We start from the raw sequence: 19,897 nt of genomic DNA on the forward strand, positions 1-19,897 counted from the left end.
AGTGTCGTGCGCTTTCTGATTTTAAAAATTCTGGAAGTCTGTCTCAGCTGAAACTAAAAATTAAATAGGAAGACCAGTTAAACTGTAGTAAGTGGCTGGTGGGTAGATACAAGATCAGAAGCTCACAGCTGACATGGTGATTTCTAATAATCAATACACCTGTTTGAAGGCGGACAGGAAGTTGAAAAATAGTTATAAAAGCTGTTTTCGAGTTTTCAATTACCAAAGTTTGGCTATTCAAATGTAAGATAACGAACAGCAATATCATGATGGTGTTTCCAATTACATTTCACGAAAGCCGAAGCTTTAGACTTGATAAAGACAAACCGTCTATTTTGTCATACACCCACTGAAGCATGCATTGAAAGAGCTTAAATTAGTTATGAAATAATATTTATTTATAATACAGCGACAATTTGGACCTTAAACCTAAACCAAACACTTTAGAGGCTACCAGTAGGATCCTCTCCTTTTACAGTTTTCCTGCTATCAAATTGTCGACGTAACTTTAAGGTAGGCAAACTAAACAGAGGCTTATTTTCCTTGTAAATGCAGTGGTGCTATTTCTCCTTGTCCCTCGCGATCGCCATAACAGTTCCGACCAGGCTGAGTTGGACGACAAACTGCTGCCCTTATCACGCAAAGAAAACCATTCGTAATGATTCTCACCAGTCTCAAAAATGAGAGGTGCGACCCAGACAGAGGATTGCAAAATACTGAATGGCCATTTGATATCTTTGAAAGCCTGATATTACTGTGCCTTGCCCGTTTTACACGATTTTAAAAAACCAACTGATACCCAGTATTCTCTCTTGTTAAATTGTATCGTCTCATTACTTGCGTTATTCTTCTAGGTTGTGTGGGAATGGAGCCAAGGGATATTAAGATAAAACCATTTTTAAAAACAAACCACTCGCCCGCGGCTCTTGGTTCAGGTGTTGGTTCCACTCGAGTTTTAAACATTTATACGTCATTTCCATGGTCGATAAAATTATGGTCTATGGAAAATTGTTGTTGTTGTCTTTTTTTTTTTAACAGTAATATTGACAATTTTTGACGTCCATTTTCGTTGAAGTTTCTTGGAAAAACCTCGCTCGAGGAAATAGAAAATGAACTGAAATATTGCGACATCATCATTATGTTACTTCTACAGTCTACACTGTTATCAACTGTGGCTCTCAACCAATCAGCGAGAGACATACTGCCCTGTTATTGGAAAAAGGTGCGTCCCTGTCAACTCTAGCAAAGCCACTACATAAAAAATCAGTCGTTAAGTTAGTGTGTATTTTCAAACAGACTGCAAATGTTCAGGATCTTCCCAGCCCTTTGAAAATAAGAGAGAGATTGAAAGAGCATAACACAAATAGTGAGTCTGCAAATGTTAAGGTTTTGAACTCTTACGTGTGCGACTGATGTGGTAGTTTGAAGTAGGGGAAAGAATACTATATTGATCAATGGTCAATGCTTTTTTCCAACATTTGTAAAATCGTAGTCTTAAGTGTCAGTGTATTGCTCAAGTTGTATCACAAAATTTTGCACTGATTAACAGGTAAAGCGGCTGCAAGCTGTGAGGGGCCTATTGCAAAAAAGGAACACAGTAGGAAACGCCCTTTTATTTTTATCAGTCGGGAAAAGGGAGCAAGCAAGGTTTCCATTTGTTCTCTCCTAATTTCCATGTGCAACCGCTCAAGGAGTTTTCGGCCTTTCCACCTCGTCCTTTGGGTACGCAAAAGAGCACACACGGCGCCAAAGCAAAACGCAATCGGCATAAACGCCTTTTTATGTGATTCTGATAAAATAACAACAAATTAAACACACCATCATAAGGAACAAATTTTGACCAAATCGCAACAGTCAGAATAGACACTCAGTTATCGGCAAGCAGATAACTAACTTTATATTTTATTTTTATTTATTTTATTTTATTTACCACACAATAATTACAAAAAAATAAAGGAAAAGAGAGAAAAAACGAAGTGGCGAGGAAACCTAACAGAAACTATAGGAGCTTATGAGAGGTTAGGCCTTCTCGAACTACGGGTTAGAGCTGTTTAACATCAATTAAAAAAAGATGGCGAAAAGTCGAAAATGGAAAGATTTATGAACTGTTTTCATATTCACTCGATAAATATAACTTGTCTGTGGGTTGTGCTGATTTCCAACGAGAACATCGGTCGTAGAGTAAGTACAATCACTACAATGTATACAAATGTTAGTTTATGCTACATATTTACTCTCACCCTGGCCACCTCAGTATTTGGCTAAGCTAGATGGAGCCGGTGGCGTGAAATTTGTTGAGGCTGACAATTGCTTTGAAATATTCTCTCGGAATTTGCAGTCAAATTTTTCCTTCAAAAACCATTCTCGCTGCAGGACCTTTATCTCTAAAGCAAGCAAAATCGTTTGCTCGCTCTGGACACATTCTATCGCGTTTTATCTAAGTTATTCTTTATTTTTTGTCGTTATTTTCTCAGTAAAACCGTACTTCAATAATTCATGGCTAATGAAAGAATATCTTCGTGAAACCCTTCGCACTAACCCAAGCTAAATCTGGCTATCTCAAGATTTTTTTCTCCTTTTTCTTGTTCGTTCGTAGATGGTGACCTCCTCACTTTTTATACTTTTGTTGCTCCAAATGAGAATCGAAAAGGTAATAATGTGTTCAAGTGTATTGTATTGTGATTATGTGCTGGGTTCCATTTTTTCTTTTCCAAACAATCTTACTTTCGTGAGTCAGTGTTGTAGTGTTGGACAAATGCCCAATTTGGCACACATTGGGTCAGCTATAGGAAAATTAAGACACCCTTAATTTTAACTGTAAATGTTTTTACATTTAGGTTAAAAAAAAAAAAGAAAAAAACTCGTCGAAACCCTACTTTGTTAAACTGTTGAACCTTTCAGTATTAAGCGGCCACCACCGAAGCTGCATAATTGCATAACCATGCACAAGATATTTAGATTCGCGTTGTCTTGTGACCATCATATTTTTAATAAATAGCAAATGGGCGGAATACAGTAAATAAATGTGAACCACATTACGTATGTGGACAAGAAATTGAACTGATAACCCTTTGTACATAGTACATGCACCCTTTCAAAACATATAAAAGACTAAACTATCACTTAACTTTTTTGGAATACAAGAAATAGCCTTCTATTTTTATTTGCATCTCTCTAATTCGTCGATTAGAGTGGTTTTCGTTTGAGTGTCGTAAAACCAAAACCAAAGTAATTACTCTGGCCAATCACATAGGACATAGACAATACTTTGAACCAATCAAAACTCGAAGTAATTACATGTGGCTGACGCAAAGCGCGGGAAAATGCATGCGAGCGCGTCACAATTGGCTTTGGTTTTACTTCTGATTGGATGAAAAGGTGGCGCGAATCTTTTAAGCCAATCGCATCGTGTAGAAAGTGCAAAACCAATTACTTTTCGACACTCAAATGAAAACCGCTCTAATACACTGTATTATTTTACATGTTAATAGACTGAATCAGTTACGATGGAAAATGTGAAAGCGATATGGAATCGATACAAAATGGTCACCCAAGGAGATGTAAGAGAAAGAAATTTTCGTAAGCATTAACAGTGAGATTGAATTCTCTTTGTCAGTTGATTTGTTTTTCACGGTATTATGGGGCGAAAATGATGAAAAAGAAAAGCACAATGAACCTCTTCCAAGGGGCAAATCGGGGCCGGCTTTTTGAGTGGGGAAGGGGTCCTCTTAAAAAACTTTTAAGTCAGGTACGAATGCCTTCTTAATCATACGCCCCCTCATCCCAAGGTGCATCCCTCCAAAAAAAGTAAACGAATTAATCAATACTAGTACGTAAATGTTTCCATGATGGAATCCTCAGATGAAGAGAAAAAAAGTAAAAATCAAAATTCATTCAGACATGACTCAATACGTTTCTAACCCCTCTCCTGTCTGTGCGTAATTCCGTTTCTGTACCGCTGAAGCTGTATCTCCTTTTTCATAAAATCGAGAAAACAGAAAAAACGCTCATGATAGATCCATAAAGATCTAAAATTTTTATTCATGACGTTAGCTAGCGATGCTTTATTTGACTTTTTTCAAGAGCACTTACTATGGAAAATATCCAGGGGGCGGAGCATGCGCCTTAGACCCGCCATCACCGGTGAACAGTCAGCCCGGATGGATCATGGTGGCAGCTGGACAATATGACTATCAGAAGTCCGTTGGGTGCGGCATGTGCATCGAAATCACGGCCAACGGAGAGCAAACGAGCCCTGAAACTGGTGGGCCCACGCCTATGAAAGGCACCTACAAGGCTTATATTGTAGATCTATGTGGAGGCTGCAATCAAGGTTTGTTTATCTCCTGTATGAAGGATTATCTAAAGGAGCAATCATTAAATTGACCAAAAAATTTTACTGATTCTGAATCTTTTTTATTCATCCTTTGTTGTTTCTGGCGAAGAGAAAGAGGCGAGCGTGTGATATCCTGATTAAATTCAGGAGTTAGCATCGATAGCTTAAAATAATGCTCTTTATTGTCCAAAAACTGTTAAGTCAATCTACAAGAAAAATATTGAGGGCGTGGCTTTCGAAACTACTTATATTAAGCAGGCTATGATTTCTTCATTCACCTTATGATAAACTGGCTTTTTCTCCAGCTGGCTTTGATCTCTACATTAGTGGTTATGGCAAATACAAGACCTCTTTTAAAGCAGTTTCATGCCCTAGTGTACCTGGTCAACAAGGGAATATTCAATTCCGTTTCACCGGTAGCAACCCTTGGTCCATTAAACTACAGGCTCGAAATTGCAGGTAAGTCACAATAATGTTGTAAGAGGGGAACCACACCCACAGTTACTAATCTTTCCGTAAATCTTTTTTAAGTTAAACACAAAACAGGGGCTTAGCTAGGGGTTCCTGGCTTGCCCTTGCTCCACCTCCCTTTGTGAGATAATTGTTTTAAATGTCCCTATATTTCAGGTGGCGAAAACGCCCGTAACCGAATCTTTTACATCCATGCCGAACCTTGCTAAAAGACAAATTGACTGATGAGCAGTTAATACCAAAGCCCCGTTAGTTCCTTTTTTTTGGTGCAGACAGTCGCTTCAGTGTTTAACATCTTCCAAGAAAACAGCTTTGGCGGAAAGGTTCCTCTTACGATTTCATGTTTTAATTTTTCTTGCTCCAATGGACCCCACTGTTTCCTTTCTCAAAAGGGTGGTGACGGTGGGCATGGAGATCGAGCACAACAACAAATGGGTTTGTATGGAGAAGACAGGTGACAATTACTTTTCCATTAACGGACTGGGAGAGATTAAGTTCCCAAAAAGATTTCGATTAACAAGCATCAGTGGAGAGCAACTAGTAAGTACAGTGCCTGGCATTGCCAATAATGAGAACATCGCCACAGACATTCAATACTCCGATTTCAATCCAGGTGAGAAATCTAACTATTATAATCAGTAAATATCGACAGATGGGTGAATAGACCAAATCCAGCACAGCCTGACAAAACAGCCGCCACTGGTTTACTCGCGCCACGACGTCTGAGGAAAGACATCAGAAATTCCATACCGATGTCGTGTCATGAAAAGATATTGGTGGTGCTTTTGAGTGATTGCTTGTACCGCAAGGGAAATTTGCTTTCAGTATAACCAATCAGAAGCACTACCCAGAACTAGTATGGAATTTCTGCCCTCGTCCCAAAGACGTCATTTCGCGGGGAAACCAGTGGTGACGTTGCAAAATATAAGCCGTTTTCTCAAGCTAAAAACCCTATTGCCAAGTATTATTTTTACTTAGTTCATTCTTTCGTAGCCGTAGATGATATTCTAGATAAGCTTAGACACCCAAGCATAGCTCTACGTAGACTTACACCGGCGGCTATGCACAACTTCGTCCCTAGGGCTAGCCCTAGGGGCGAGGTTGGGCCATACATAACTATGATACCCAGTCTTTACTTACTCTGGTTTCAAGGGAGCTATATATATCGATTTGAAGTTACTCTAACCTAAAGTAGAGAATTCCAAGTGCAAAAAAAAAAACTATATAGACTGATAGATGGAAAAGAAGAATATCAGGCGAGTTCGTCAACCTTCCTCAAAGTCAGGATTATTTTTTAAGATGATGTGTTTTGCTATGCTAAGGTTACAACATAATCAGGCGAGAAAAGCGAAAATAAGCTAGGAAAACATGCATGTCGACCTCTTATACGGAAATTTAGCCAAGCCTAATCGCGGAGCTCATGGCCCTGTTAAATTCTAATCATTTAGTGTTTAAATTTTTTTAGTCATTACCATATTTGGAGAGCAGGCGCAGTAACAACAGACTGCAGCCTTTAGGTTATCGTAAGACTATCACCAGAGAATAAAAGCCTCTGACATAGCTTAAGACCGGGAACAAAATAAAAAAGTTTTCAACTGTTCGATAAGCGGATAACTTGAGAAATTACGTAAACTTGATGAGTAGGGTCAGGTGATATAGGTAAGCGGATACATCTTTTGACCACGGTCAATTGATATGAATATAGATTAAGAAAGAAAAACAATAGCATTTTATTCTCATTCTAATTAATGTGGCTCCTCCTAAAATGTTCTGCAATTGGTATAGGATTTAATGGAGCCGAAACCAATTGTGGAATTGCGCGCATTTTAGGCATCCTACTGATGAACAGTTGCGACACGTAGATATATATTTTTTAGCAACTAAGATAATTTGCAGTCTGTCTACTGAATTGCTTCCTTATGTCTCTGGGCAGGTGAATGATCAACGGCTCCCAGCTCCTCATTATCACAAGCAATTTCTCCTCGAGCCCGAATGACCTGAGTCAATAGCCCATGACGCCGAAGGCCGAATGGGCTATTGGCTCAGACGCCATGAGGGCGAGAGGAATAATTGTTTTGGTAAAATCCAACTAGTTGGTAAAAAATATCGAGACAAAACAACTTTAGCTAGTTAAAGCTAGACTTCAATCCTTTTTTGACCCCCCAAAAGCCGGCGCTTTTCGCTACTAGTGGGCTATAACATATAGCCTAGTAGTAGCTCAACTAATCAAAACGCAGCGTGGATAATAAACCACTAGTTGGATTTTACTAATATCTAGTTTGCCGCAATAGTAGGAACTATTTTTCATGTATTATAGTTTTTTTTTTCTTTTTCTTTTATGACAGTTTTTTGTTGAATTTGAACCGGCCGTTGGAAAGTGTTTGAACATTTCTTCTCTCGTTTGCAGACAGTAATCCTGAAAACATTAAATGCTTTGGACAAGCAGGGAAAACGGAACAACGTGAGTACCTTTTATAAATCATGTTTGTTAGAATCAATAAGATTAGACCATGAGGGTAATTTGTCTTGCAATAACCTACATCCTAGCTTTTAACCCTTTAAACCCTAATATCAAAATTCACATTCTCATTTGTTGTCCCTATATGTTTTCAATAGAAGCAGTGGGCAGAATTTGTTGAAGTATCAATTAAATTCATCCTGTGTGATCAGGCCCTCAATTCTCATGACCACTGTGTTTTATAAAGCAGTGATATTACAAGGAGAAATTTGACGCTGATCACTCTTAGGGCTTAAAGGGTTAATCTTCTCATTTTAGTTTATTCACTACACTGTCTAGTTTACTGTCATTTACTGCCGCGAAATTTAATTTATTTTTGTTTACGTTAACATTTGTCATAGCAATTGGTCCCAATACTGGCCCAAGTCCCACGGCAGGAACTAATCCTGAGCCATCATCAGTTGGTACCTTAAAGCCATCTGGCAGTCCAGCTCCACCTGGTCCAGCCCCGTCTACCCTCCCTCCTTCCCAACCGGCGGGAGGTAAGTTTGTTCCATTCTAAATTCAAAAGGGCCCTTCAGTTCGGCTTCTTTGTTGCTCTACTTGATTAATTTTTAAAAGGAAAATTGTCTTGAGAATGTAGAGCCGATTGAAGAAATATATACGGGTACATAAATAATCGGTTCATGGAGTACCGCGCATTCACCTGATAAAATAGGAAAACTAACAGTAACACAGACTAAAAAGGTCGGTCTGGTCTTTTTCGTGGCTTGCTTGCTGTTAAGACATCAGTCAATACTGACTTTCATTTAAGTGTGCGTGCAAGTCAAATAAATATTTTACAATAACTGAGCGAATCCTCGCGCGCTGATTGGTCGAAGGCTATGGTCTATGTGAGTAGAGACCATGGAAATGGCGTAACATGTCACGTAGAGCCGGTTGTTTTGTTTCTGAAATTTCTGTGAGTGAGTTGGTGCTTGAAGCTGCAAAGGTAGAGCAAAAAGAAGAAAAACGTCTTCAAACTTTGCAGTGAAACCACTCGCCTGCGGCTCGTGGTTCCACTTGAGTTTTGAACATTTTATGGCGTCATTTCTATGGTCTATAAGAGTGTAGACCATTGAAAATTGTGGTCGATTTGTTGAATATAAATATATTGTTTCGGAATATTTAATTTCAGAGGACAAGAACTTTTGCAAAGGGAAAGCCACAGGGCTTTACGCTGATCCAAAGGACTGTGGAAGCTTCTACCAATGTGCAAACGGGATAACATATTGGAAGCATTGTCCTAAAGGACTTCACTTTAACCCTGAAATCCAAGTCTGTGATTTCCCACAAAGTGCAAATTGCAAAATTGAGGTAGTGTAAGACAAAGCCGACCTGAAAAAAATAATAATTTAACGTAATATCTGTATGTATCAATTTATGATTGACGACCTGTCTAAAAACAATAATACGTTCAGTGGGGTAAAAGTAATTTTTGGCTCTGTCATTTCCCAAAATTTAAGCTATCAACAGAGAAATAATGATCAAGACCTCTTTATAAAAGATATTGCAGTTGTGATCTACTTAGGGTCTGCAGAGGTTAAGCCTGCCTAAGGGAAGGTAAAATGGCACTTGGGGCGAGAAAGAACATTCTTTCTCTCCTCTTTGCCTTCCCCGTTAATTGCCTCTTTAGTTAGAAGGAAATGAGATTCAATAAAGAGAGAAAACGTATTTTTTGTGACATTGATTCGTAGTGCAGGGAAGGAAACGTTTTGGGCACATTACTTAATGTGCCAGACTGAAAACGGGTTTGATATTGTACACAAGTAACAGCATGATTTGTATGTGATATTCAAGCACAAAACCCTTGTGATATCCATAAATTGTCGATTAGTTTACTCCCGCAAAATGCCAAATTGGGACAGGCATAACAAATTACGATGTTTCTGGGTTAACCGCCTTTCAAATTATTAACAAAAGCTATAGTATCGGAAATACCAGAAATAATAATAATGTTAATTAATATGAAGTGTTATTATGAACTTTCCGTATCTAAGTTATGAGTGCTGATGAACTAGCTAGATAAATATTTCAGTTAGATTAAACACTGATAAAGATAAATTTCTGTTGGGTGGATTGATATTTTGTTGCTTACATTTGTAATTTTTTAAATCAATCGGATCCAAAAATTAAAGTTCGTTTCTTGATACTTTCTTGCACGCTTAGTGAAGTTGTACACAAAATACATAGAAATAAAAACATAGCAATTGAGTCGAAGCTCCCGTAAGGGACCACCCCAAATAAGAAGATTTTGGTGGACGCCTCTAATGGGAGGTGGTCGCTTTCAAGACATCGAACCACAAGGGGCCTTTACCTACTACTACTACCTAGTCACCTACACCAATCACAATTTATTGTTTTAATTTTATATTATCAAAACCTTATTTGTAACGAACTTTCAGTTTTATCTTCATTTTTCTTTTAGCCCCTGATGATGGTTTGCCTTTCAAACCGAAATATGGGGCAAGTTTGTAATCAGAACACATATGCATTTTCGGAGGAGTAATGAATGAAAAATAATCTTTTTTTGGATACATCGTTTCTTTTCATAAAACGAAATATCATCTTGATCCGATCTCGGATTTTAGTAAAGAGAAACACCCTAAAAGTTCTTAATATACTCTGAGTAATTTAGCCACATAAAGCGAACATAAAGTTTAAATTCATTTGCTTTAAAAGGACAGGTTCACGGTTCAGCGCATGCTCGTTAATCAAAATGCTTTTTTCTGCCGGGGCAGGCTGTATCGTCTATGAAAGCAATATGATCATGTAATAATGTTGTCAAAGAACCAATCTGCACACTCCCCTGGCAATCACTTGATCAACTTAATAGGCGCAATTAGCTGTAAATTAATCAACCATGGAATAAAACCTTCGGGTCAACAATTAATTCAACGTTGTTAGTGTTGCCATAATCCACTATTTTTTCTGCGATTTTAGTACTCTAGGCCTCCATCCCACTTCAGGTACCTCTGATATACACTTCTGCTTTGAAGTACACTCCGAGATCGCTGAGATACATGTGAGTGGGATTATTAGCCGATAGAATGAATAATAAATTAGAAAAAGGTAATTTAACTAATGAGCATGCGCTGAACCGTGAACCTGTCCCTTTAAGTCGTCGCTTACAAGAGGGTAAAAACAATGGAAAATTCTAAAACCTTCAGGCCAAAAACAGGGTCGCGGTCGTTTAAGAGGAGTAGTCGTTTCAAGAGGTTCCCGACTGTAGTGGTTTGACTGGAAAAATTTTGGCCCTTCGGATAGGTAGTGGCATACCTCAAAAATCAGTAGATACAGAGATAATGGTTACTGTATCCATTTCACCTTGTCTAAACAAACCTCTAAAATCAACCAAAAATTTTAACCAGGAAAGAAACGTGTATATAAATCACTATCGCACAACATCAAGCATCATTTTTCAGCCAAGAGCGATATCAAACCCTAGTAACCACGAGAAGACAAGCCAAGACAACTTCTTATCTTTTTTATCATACGTGACAAGAGCAACGTGCCTTAAGTCATGCCCGTAAAGGAAAGAGCTAGGAAAGGCATCATCAAGGGCTAGGAAACAAGTAAAACTAGGCTACAATAAAAACTGAAATTTGAAACAGTTTCAATAGTGTAAGATGCAATTAACGTGCATGAATCGTTACAAAATGCTTTAACCAGATTTCAACCAATTTATGATACAATACCCGTGTTACAAAGTAAACTGTAAGTGGCAATGATTTGTGGTCAAATATAACCATGCAATGTCATTAGCACCAATTTGGGTCCGAAAGATGGCCATACTGGAGGGCATCTTTTTTTATTCGGCACAAAAGTGGTTTCAAAGAGTAAAAAGGATCTTAAAGTAAGGCAAAACTAACATGTCAATTCACACACCTAGCAGACCACCTTCGCATGCATTGTGGTGGTATAAAGTAAGTATCCTCAAGTACCTACTGAACTGAAATGCAGTTCCTATACAAGGCCTAGGGCTCTTGATTGACTTCCTCATGATGTTGGCTCTGAAGGTATAAGCTCAGTGAGTTTGAGTTGGAACTCAGTAGAACCGGGAATATATGTAACCCGTACATAAGCAGATATGGCTTCTACTCTGTGGTTTACATTGATTCTCCTGTTTACAGCAGTCGGGCTGGAAGGTAAGGTGCAAAGTGTATGTTGATAAATCGTCAGCAATACATTGTTTTTATTTAGCCTGCGAGCAACCACTCTGGGGCGCTCTGGGTCCCCCGACCCCAGAGACCGCTTGCAAGCTCCGAAGGGGATCTCAATGGTAAGCAAAAGCGCTCTTCTTTGAATTCACTTCACTCTGTATAGATCAAATGCGGTCCCGATTTCCAACCTACATAATATCTTATGACGTCTTCAGTAATTCTCAATACTCTCAACTTCGGAAATATTTCTAGCTTATTCGTTCCTTCTCTCTGCAGAAATGCATAATTACAATATACTAGCTTTACAGGAACTGATCAAATATTCTAGGAAAAAAATTGAAGTATTTGTTTTCTAGTTTCGGCCCAAGAATGTAAAACAACATTCCTCAAATTCGAGTCCTCCCTAAAAAGAAATTTAAGTCTTGATTACATCAGCCTCTTTTACGTATCTTAAAGTCGCAGGATAATTACATAAATTATGAGAGTCCAAAAAAATATAAATTTTGTTCGTTGTTCTTTTCTATTTCTTAATCTTTCCCTTTTCGTCCTGAGTGAATGTATTCTTGATGTTTTTCTTTGAATAAATATATTGATAATTTAATAAACTGGCTCTGATATTGAAACACCTCCCGATCTTCCCTGGCAAACTATCGCAGATCTATATCCAAAAATCCAAATTTATACCAGAATCCATCTCATACCATTGATACTTCAGTATGCGAAGAAATTAAATTTTTTGTTGTCAGTTGCGGAGGTATGATTGTTTCTTTTAATGCTGATTATCTCAAGTCAGCTGAAGGAGCTCCGACCTTAGACTTGCCTAATGAATGAATGAATTACTTCGTCACATCTTTTGAGCTACACAATTATTGAGCAGAGAAAAGGTAAAGTTTGCAGGACGAATGGAAAATACTTTTTTAGACCAACAATTGAATTTTAACTGTAAAATAGCTTTTAGCTGTAGCTCATATTCTAAAACGTTTCATTCAGTAGCGTCATTTGTTTTGTTCCTAATCATCCACTTTCTATAAATTTTATCAGCTTTTTTTAGCACAGGTCCATTTCCGGCTGCAGGAATTTACCTGCCATCACCAACTGGCACCTCACATCCACGGAGCAGTGAAGCCCTACCTATAACCTCTTCTCCCTCAAAGCCTGAAGGAGGTATGTTCGTTTCTTTAAATCCTGTCAAATTCAAGTCCAAATAATAGTTTCTCTCTTACGGATGGGAACTAAACTATTTTTTCATGCGAAATCTGAGTACAAAATGGTATTGTTTTGTGAACCAACTTGGCAGCCTGGTCACGTGGCGGCAAACAAAGGATTGGAGCCATACAATTAAAGAGCAGGGAAAAGTTAAATTTTGTAGAACAAGCTGAAATTTTTTTTTTTACAACAGCAAATAAATTTTTAACTGTAGAATAGGTTTTTCGTTTAGCCCATGATTCAATTTTCCATCACTTCATTTTTTCGTTCCTACATGTGGTCATCCAATGTCTTTAAATTTCAGCTACTGGTTCTAGCACAGGTTCACCTACGGCTGCAGGAATTTCCCAGGCTTCATCAGCTGGCACCTTACAGCCGTCTGCCAACGAAGCCACAACGACCCTCCTCGAACCCACAACCTCCACTCCCACAACACCTGTAGGAGGTATGTTTGTTAAAATTTGTTCCAATCTTGTTCCCACCAAATGATTGTCCCTTTCGTTCCAGCTAGGCGGTTATTTGTTATTTGCGTTCTTTTATCCTACTGTTAGACTACGTGATTATACTCAGACCAACTCGGTTTCTGTAAAATTTCATGTGTTTACATAGAGTGGTTTTCGTTTGAGTGTCGTAAAACCAAAACCAAAGTAATTACTCTGGCCAATCACATAGGACACAGACAATACATTGAACCAATCAAAACTCGAAGTAATTACATGTGGCTGACGCAAAGCGCGGGAAAATGCATGCGAGCGCGTCACAATTGGCTTTGGTCTTACTTCTGATTGGATGAAAAGGTGGCGCGAATCTTTTAAGCCAATCGCATCGTGTAGAAAGTGCAAAACCAATTACTTTTCGACACTCAAATGAAAACCGCTCTATGAATAATAATCAGCAGAAAAACATGTACCATACTCCTTAAATGGGTCAACTAGTCATCCCTGCATGACTCAGCTAATCCACACAACATTTTCATAAGCGAATCATTGCGCAGTTTGGAAGTTCAGAAAGATGACAACGATGACAACGACAGCGAAAGTCCCAGAAGCATTTGAATGCTCTGCTTCTCTTTGGCCAGTAGGCGATAATTTCTAGCTAATCAAAATCGGGAATTCATCCAATTCTAGTTGGCAAATTAAAAGAAAATACCCATCGCTCTCGTCGCTAATTTTCAGTTGGTCAGTCCGAGCATACGATTAAAATCTAAGGAAGTCCACTTTCTAGTTTCATGCTTTTCTGTTTCAGAAGACAAGAACTTTTGCAAAGGGAAACCCACAGGGCTTTACGTCGATCCAAAGGACTGTGGAAGCTTCTACCAATGTTTTTTTGGGAGAACATTCTGGAAACATTGTCCCAAAGGACTCCAGTTTAACTCTAAACTCGAAGTTTGTGATTTCCCAGCTTTTGCAAACTGCACAGTTGGTATTTAAATTCTGTAAAACAGCCGAAGGGTGATATAATTTATCAGATAATAATTTACAAGCTGCCCGTGAACAAGGTTTGTTTAGATAGTAATATTTCTCGGAATAAGTCGGCTGTGCCTGTGTCCAAATTTTCACGCTTAATGAACAACTAAATTTAACTATAAAAAATGTAATTACGATCTACCTAGGGTCAGAAGTAACTTCAAGTCTAAATAAAGAAGAAGGCAATGATTTTTTGTGGTCTTACTTTGTGGGTACTCGAGAAAAAATCTGCTTGGAAACATCTTAAATGACGTGCCTTGGACAATGACAAAAATTAGAAATGAGACTAAGAGATAGAGGAAATAGGCGATAGGCTTTAGGTTGTTCCTTAGAGCTGGTCTGTCAAGGGTAGCATGTTCAAAAAGGTTAGTCTAGACATAACCAATTGCTTTCCGTTATATTTATTAACGCACTCACACAAAATATGTTTATTCGATTGAAATCAAATTGGATAAACTGACTGACAATTCAGAATTTGATAAATGCCTCAATTGAAAAAAGCCCCGTAGTGTTCATTCTTCCCGCCATTTTGGAGTGTTGGTGTGGAGGGGGTCGGTTAAAGCCCTGCCCAGCCCCGCTCTCTCTGCCGTTCCTCACAACCCCCTTCATTCTATTATGTTTTCAAGTTTCGTATACATGCAAAAGGTAGTGGGGTGGTTACCATAATAAAATCAAGTTACAGTTTAGTAAATTGGTGCAAAGTCTAAAAAAATCTCTCCATAACACATACGTAAGCAAACTCACTGAACAGAAGTCACGAGCTGCAGAAATATTGCCGGTTCACGATCAAAATTCCAAGTTTTCCGAAAATAGTTGTTATATGTTTAGGAGGCACGCGCTCGATTCAAGCAACGATGTCCAGACACGGAACAGACACCCCCCTCTTTTGCCCTCTTTATTTGGAGGAGACCCATCTTCTAGTCCTCCCAGGAAGGTACCACCCTCCAAGCCAATCTAATTTCTTATTCATTCAAATATTTCGAAGTTTTTGATTGGCTCCAATCCTACGGCTAATTCTTCATAACCAACTGACGCTTACCATATTTGGAAGATGCGGGCAATATACCATCGATTCTATGGTATATTTAATTGAAAACGAGTATGCGTGAGCAATAGTGAACTAAAATATGGCTTTCACAGCTATTCTAAGACGAATTAGCTGAATTTCTGACTTAACCTGAATGGACGAAATGCAAGAATACGCAAAACAAATTGCTCGAAGGATGTTATCTACTTTTTGAGGAGTATCTGCATGCACGGTAAAACATTTGTTCAATATCCTGAAACCATGCCAAGAACTAGGCCAAGTTTTTGAAGAAAGTCTACGGTGAGGTAAGCATGTTAATAATTTAGAAATATTTTGAATAAATAATAAAACATTTACCTTATTACAGGAAATGAATGCTCCATGAAATTAAGGTATTGGAAATTAACGCGAATTTAATGAAAAACGACTTTCGAATAAAGAAAATTAACGCGAAAGAGGAGGTAGAGCTTCACAATGAAGGAAATTAACGCGATTAAGACACGGTGGTGACAACTGGAACAAATTTATTTCAACACTCTATGCAAAAAAATTCAAAACTGAGCTGACATCACTTCTGATAGCGACAACGATAAAGGTGAACTCGAAATATTGTAAAAACCTTCTCCTTAGCTTTTGTCAAGAATGTCTGAACAGGTTCCAAAATTGGGGTTAAAATACTGGAAATTAAGAGAACGGAAATTAAAGCTGCACTTAATTAACGTCGCGGAAGTTAACGCTCAACAAAATTAACGCGACTTAAATTAACGCGAATTTTAACGATTCGCGTTAATTTCATGGAGCGTTAATTTCCTATAATAAGGTATTTAATTTGGCTTCCGTATGATGTGAAGAATTAGGTAGATCTCAGAGGATGTCATCAAAGCCTCGGTGGATAACATCCTCCTCGATAGGCAAAATTCTTGACAACCTACTCAGCCTCTGATCAAAATCCCGAAGGAAACGATGCTGTCGATAGTCAGTAGTAAATAATCGTTAACCAAAACGTACACACGGAAAAATTTAATGCTCTAATTTCATACACTGTACTGGAAATATCACATAACATTTCTATTTGATGGTTAAGACCAACCTTGGGTACAATAAAAATACTACATGCGAACCAAGTGTAAATAAAAACGGTATCATTACCTCGCGGTGCATACCTATTGACCAGACACGGGGAACTAAGCTATGCCACGTCAACCAGCACAAGGGGAGGTTGGAGGGGCGATACTTTGAAGTAACTTCCACTGAACTTCGTTGAACTGGCCGAGAGGCGGGCAAAACCGAGTAATTCTAAATAAGGGCCGCAATGCATCATGCCACCAGCGCGGAAGCTGAATTTGAAGGAGTTACTTATTTCCCGCGTCATGGGCCAATTATGTATGCAGTGAGAATAGTTTACAGTCTTCAGGCAGAGTGATCTGATACAACAGTTAACTAATTTTTTAACTAATTTTTATACCGCTTACAGAAAATCGATTTGCCGCTTTTCAGTGAGACGAAGGCAAATAACAACAACAACCAAACATACCGTACTTACTCGAATAACTGCCGCCCCCGAATACGCGCGGCGGCCCTGATATAATCAAAATCTAAAAACGTTAATTCTGTTAGTTTAATACGAAAAATAAAAAAAATATACGGTAGTTGATACAATTCTTTATCGAGTCCAACTTTCAAATAAACGTCTCCCTCAAATAAGTGCCACACTTGAGGCATGAAAAATTTAATAAGGGCCATTTATAACTGTAAACAACTAAAAAGCTGTAATTTAGTACTTAAGCTAATACTTTGTGAGGAAATGAATTGAACGAACTGAATTGAATCGAGTAAACAAAAAGACAGACAGACGAACAAATGAATTTGGGTAGTTGTTCAGTAAGTTTCAGTAGTAAAATGATGTCATGATATAAATGGCCTATTCCCTATGTCACTTAGCGTTGGCGACAAATCGACGCGTTCTGATTTATCGCTCCTACACAACTGGATTTATCAAGCGACTTGACAACTACAATAATGGTTCCTTGCTCCAGCTGAGTTCTGTACACACAAACACTCTCTTCCTTTTAGACTGCGCAGCATTTACTTGTCGGAAGGTTACACCCCAGCAATACCAACTGTAAAAGGAAGGTTTTCCATGTTATTGTAAAAGCAATCTTCTTTTACTTTTAAAATCACTGATCTGGAGTGGTAAATTTGCCGTTACAAATTTGAATTGATAAAGAGATTTTAAATGGTAATACCTCAGTGACTGGAAAATATGTCACATGATCCAAAACTATATATTTAAACCACGACAGAGCCATTAACAGTCTCCAAAAAGCAATAAACTCGATTGTAGAGTAAGGCAAGTAAATGATGATCATGGCGATGAACTCGGGTTTTTGGATTTTCCGCACCACAACATAAATAATTAATTACTTTGAATCGTTTTATCCTCAAACTTTACTTTTATTCCTGAGAAAAGTTGAAAAAACATACGTTTTCAATCAAAAATAGTTTGACCACTTAAAACTTATGACGTCATATCTCGTAACCATAGTAACTGACCGTCCTTAAACTTGTCCCAAAATGCGCGCGAGGGATAAACAAACAGCTACAGAAAACTTCCGGTGCTGATTTTGTATCAAAAATGATGTTGTATTAAAAAAATATAGAAAAACCCACCCCCCCCCCCACCTGTACGTCCGATGATTAATGCTGTGTTTCGTATTTGCCTATTGAAATCGCGAAAACAAAACCCCAGCGAAATGCTTTCTCGCCAAAATCGCGAAATTATACCAATAAGGTATGTTCAGTGAATATTAAGCTTACCATGTTTTAATAAGAACTCCATGTCAACCTCTGAATCCTGGAATGTTCAGAATTATTAATACTTTAGAACTGTTCTGTTTTCATGACAAAGGAAAAATCTTGAAGTGCAGGTTATTCAGTTGCCCCCGCTCCTTCCTCCACTGGGAGCATTTGAAACAATGCCAATATTCTACCGGTTTTCTTCCATCCATGGTTAAGTCAAAGGACACGGCAAGATTATTTTACTAACTGCATTATTATTATTATTATTATTATTATTATTATTATTATTATTATTATTATTATTATTATTATTATTATTATTATTATTAAGGAAAAGGAGAGAAAATACCAACAGAGAGTCTTAAATTTAGAAATGGGTACTTTAAAACTCTTGGTCTTGGGCGCAAATAGTGATATGGGTACTAAAAGTCAACATTTTCTTAGAATCTAGCGAGCTAACTCTGCATAATGATTATATATGCATCCACGATGACATGGGGCTCATCCTCGGTGTAAGAACCTGTTAAACTCACAAGTGACGTAAAACAAAGGAAACAAAGAAGTCAACACAATAGAACGTCGAAAAACAAAAGGTGTGAAACAAAGAAAAAGTTCACAGGTTCTTACACCGAGGTAAACCCTGACATGGTTAAGAACACGCTTAAGGTTTAAAAGTTTGAGATCTGCAAAAATGTGTGTCACATGGTCAAGAAGTCCTTTTAGATATAACAAGCAAAGATACATTAGATGACTTTTATTTGAGCAGTTTTATAGTGGATGTAAAGTGATGCAATTTTCTCTCTGTTTTTCGCTTTTTTAAATTTTCTCTTCCTTGACGATTTCCATTCACCTAATCTTGGTAAGAGACAGTGTTGAGAATATTATAGTCAGTGTTATTAATTTGTGCCTTTGAAGAAACGTATTTCAACTGTACATGTTTTACACAAAGAAAGAGATCCTTTTTAAACATTTTGAAAAAGTGTGAATATTTTATCCGAATAGACTTTACTTGAAACGTTGTAATTACTTAAGGATAGTTTTGTTGTTGAGGTGTAGATTAGAAAGTGTGATTTACCTGATTAATAAAGAATTCATTTTTGTTTATTACTATTATTGTTATTATTATTATTATTATTATTATTATAATCAGTAACTTTAATTATATAATCAAGAAAATGATAAATATAGCCATTAGAGCAACATATTACATCTTTTTTTAGAAACAGGGATTGGGATAGTCCAGACTTAATGTAATCTTGATTTCTTTTCTTTTTTCTTTCTTTTTTTTTTTTTTTTGAATAATCCAATCTCAAGCAGCATTTGTAAATTGCCTATACGTAGCGAGATTTACAATTGTACATTCAAAAACACAAATAAAGTTTCCATTATTATTATTATTATTATACTTTTTTTTTGCCAGTACACCCATCGAAGCGTTCTCTTACATCGAAATTGAAAGTAGTTTCCAAGCATTTTTATAGCTCTCTCGCTGGTTTCCATCAGAACGAAAACAAAATGCTGACCATGAAAATTTTTGTGAATATTTCTCAGCCTGAATTGTTTAAATTATTGTTTGCGTTCCTTCGTTTCAAGTACTCCGTCGTTTCTGCTTTATTTTACATTTCAGCTTAATGTCAACGTCTCCACACACGAGCTCGAGGGATTTGACGCATCTGGGTTCGTGGCAAAAAAAGTCCGCTGGGAAGTAACAGCGTTTTTAACAAATTTATCAAGCAATCTTGGCGATTTATCTAGCATACAGAAGATTTTCCACAATGTCTCTCCATAATCAGGCACGTAAACTGTTCAAAGTACGTACCTGGTTATCGAATTTAAATGTTTGGTTAACTTTGATGCCGATAGGTAAATTACTCAGTTTAAACTCCTTGGTACCCAGCGAATCGTCTACGGCCGGGTCTTCATCCATCAGCT

General features: G+C 37.7%; 1 protein-coding gene across 1 annotated transcript; it reads left to right on the forward strand.

Moving 5' to 3' along the window:
* Positions 1 to 453: 453 nt before the first annotated feature.
* Positions 454 to 14,118, forward strand: LOC140944620 (uncharacterized). Its single transcript, XM_073393739.1, has 14 exons — positions 454 to 513; positions 2,597 to 2,650; positions 3,492 to 3,560; positions 4,084 to 4,333; positions 4,642 to 4,795; positions 5,200 to 5,420; positions 7,215 to 7,268; positions 7,667 to 7,807; positions 8,443 to 8,626; positions 9,710 to 9,774; positions 11,393 to 11,452; positions 12,509 to 12,631; positions 12,978 to 13,118; positions 13,922 to 14,118. Exons 2-14 carry the CDS (start codon positions 2,597 to 2,599, stop codon positions 14,101 to 14,103), a joined length of 1,698 nt encoding a protein of 565 aa, XP_073249840.1. The 5' UTR covers positions 454 to 513; the 3' UTR covers positions 14,104 to 14,118.
* The last annotated feature ends 5,779 nt before the right edge of the window (positions 14,119 to 19,897 follow it).

The sequence above is a fragment of the Porites lutea genome, chromosome 7 (assembly GCF_958299795.1).
Source record: "Porites lutea chromosome 7, jaPorLute2.1, whole genome shotgun sequence".
NCBI lineage: Eukaryota > Metazoa > Cnidaria > Anthozoa > Scleractinia > Poritidae > Porites > Porites lutea.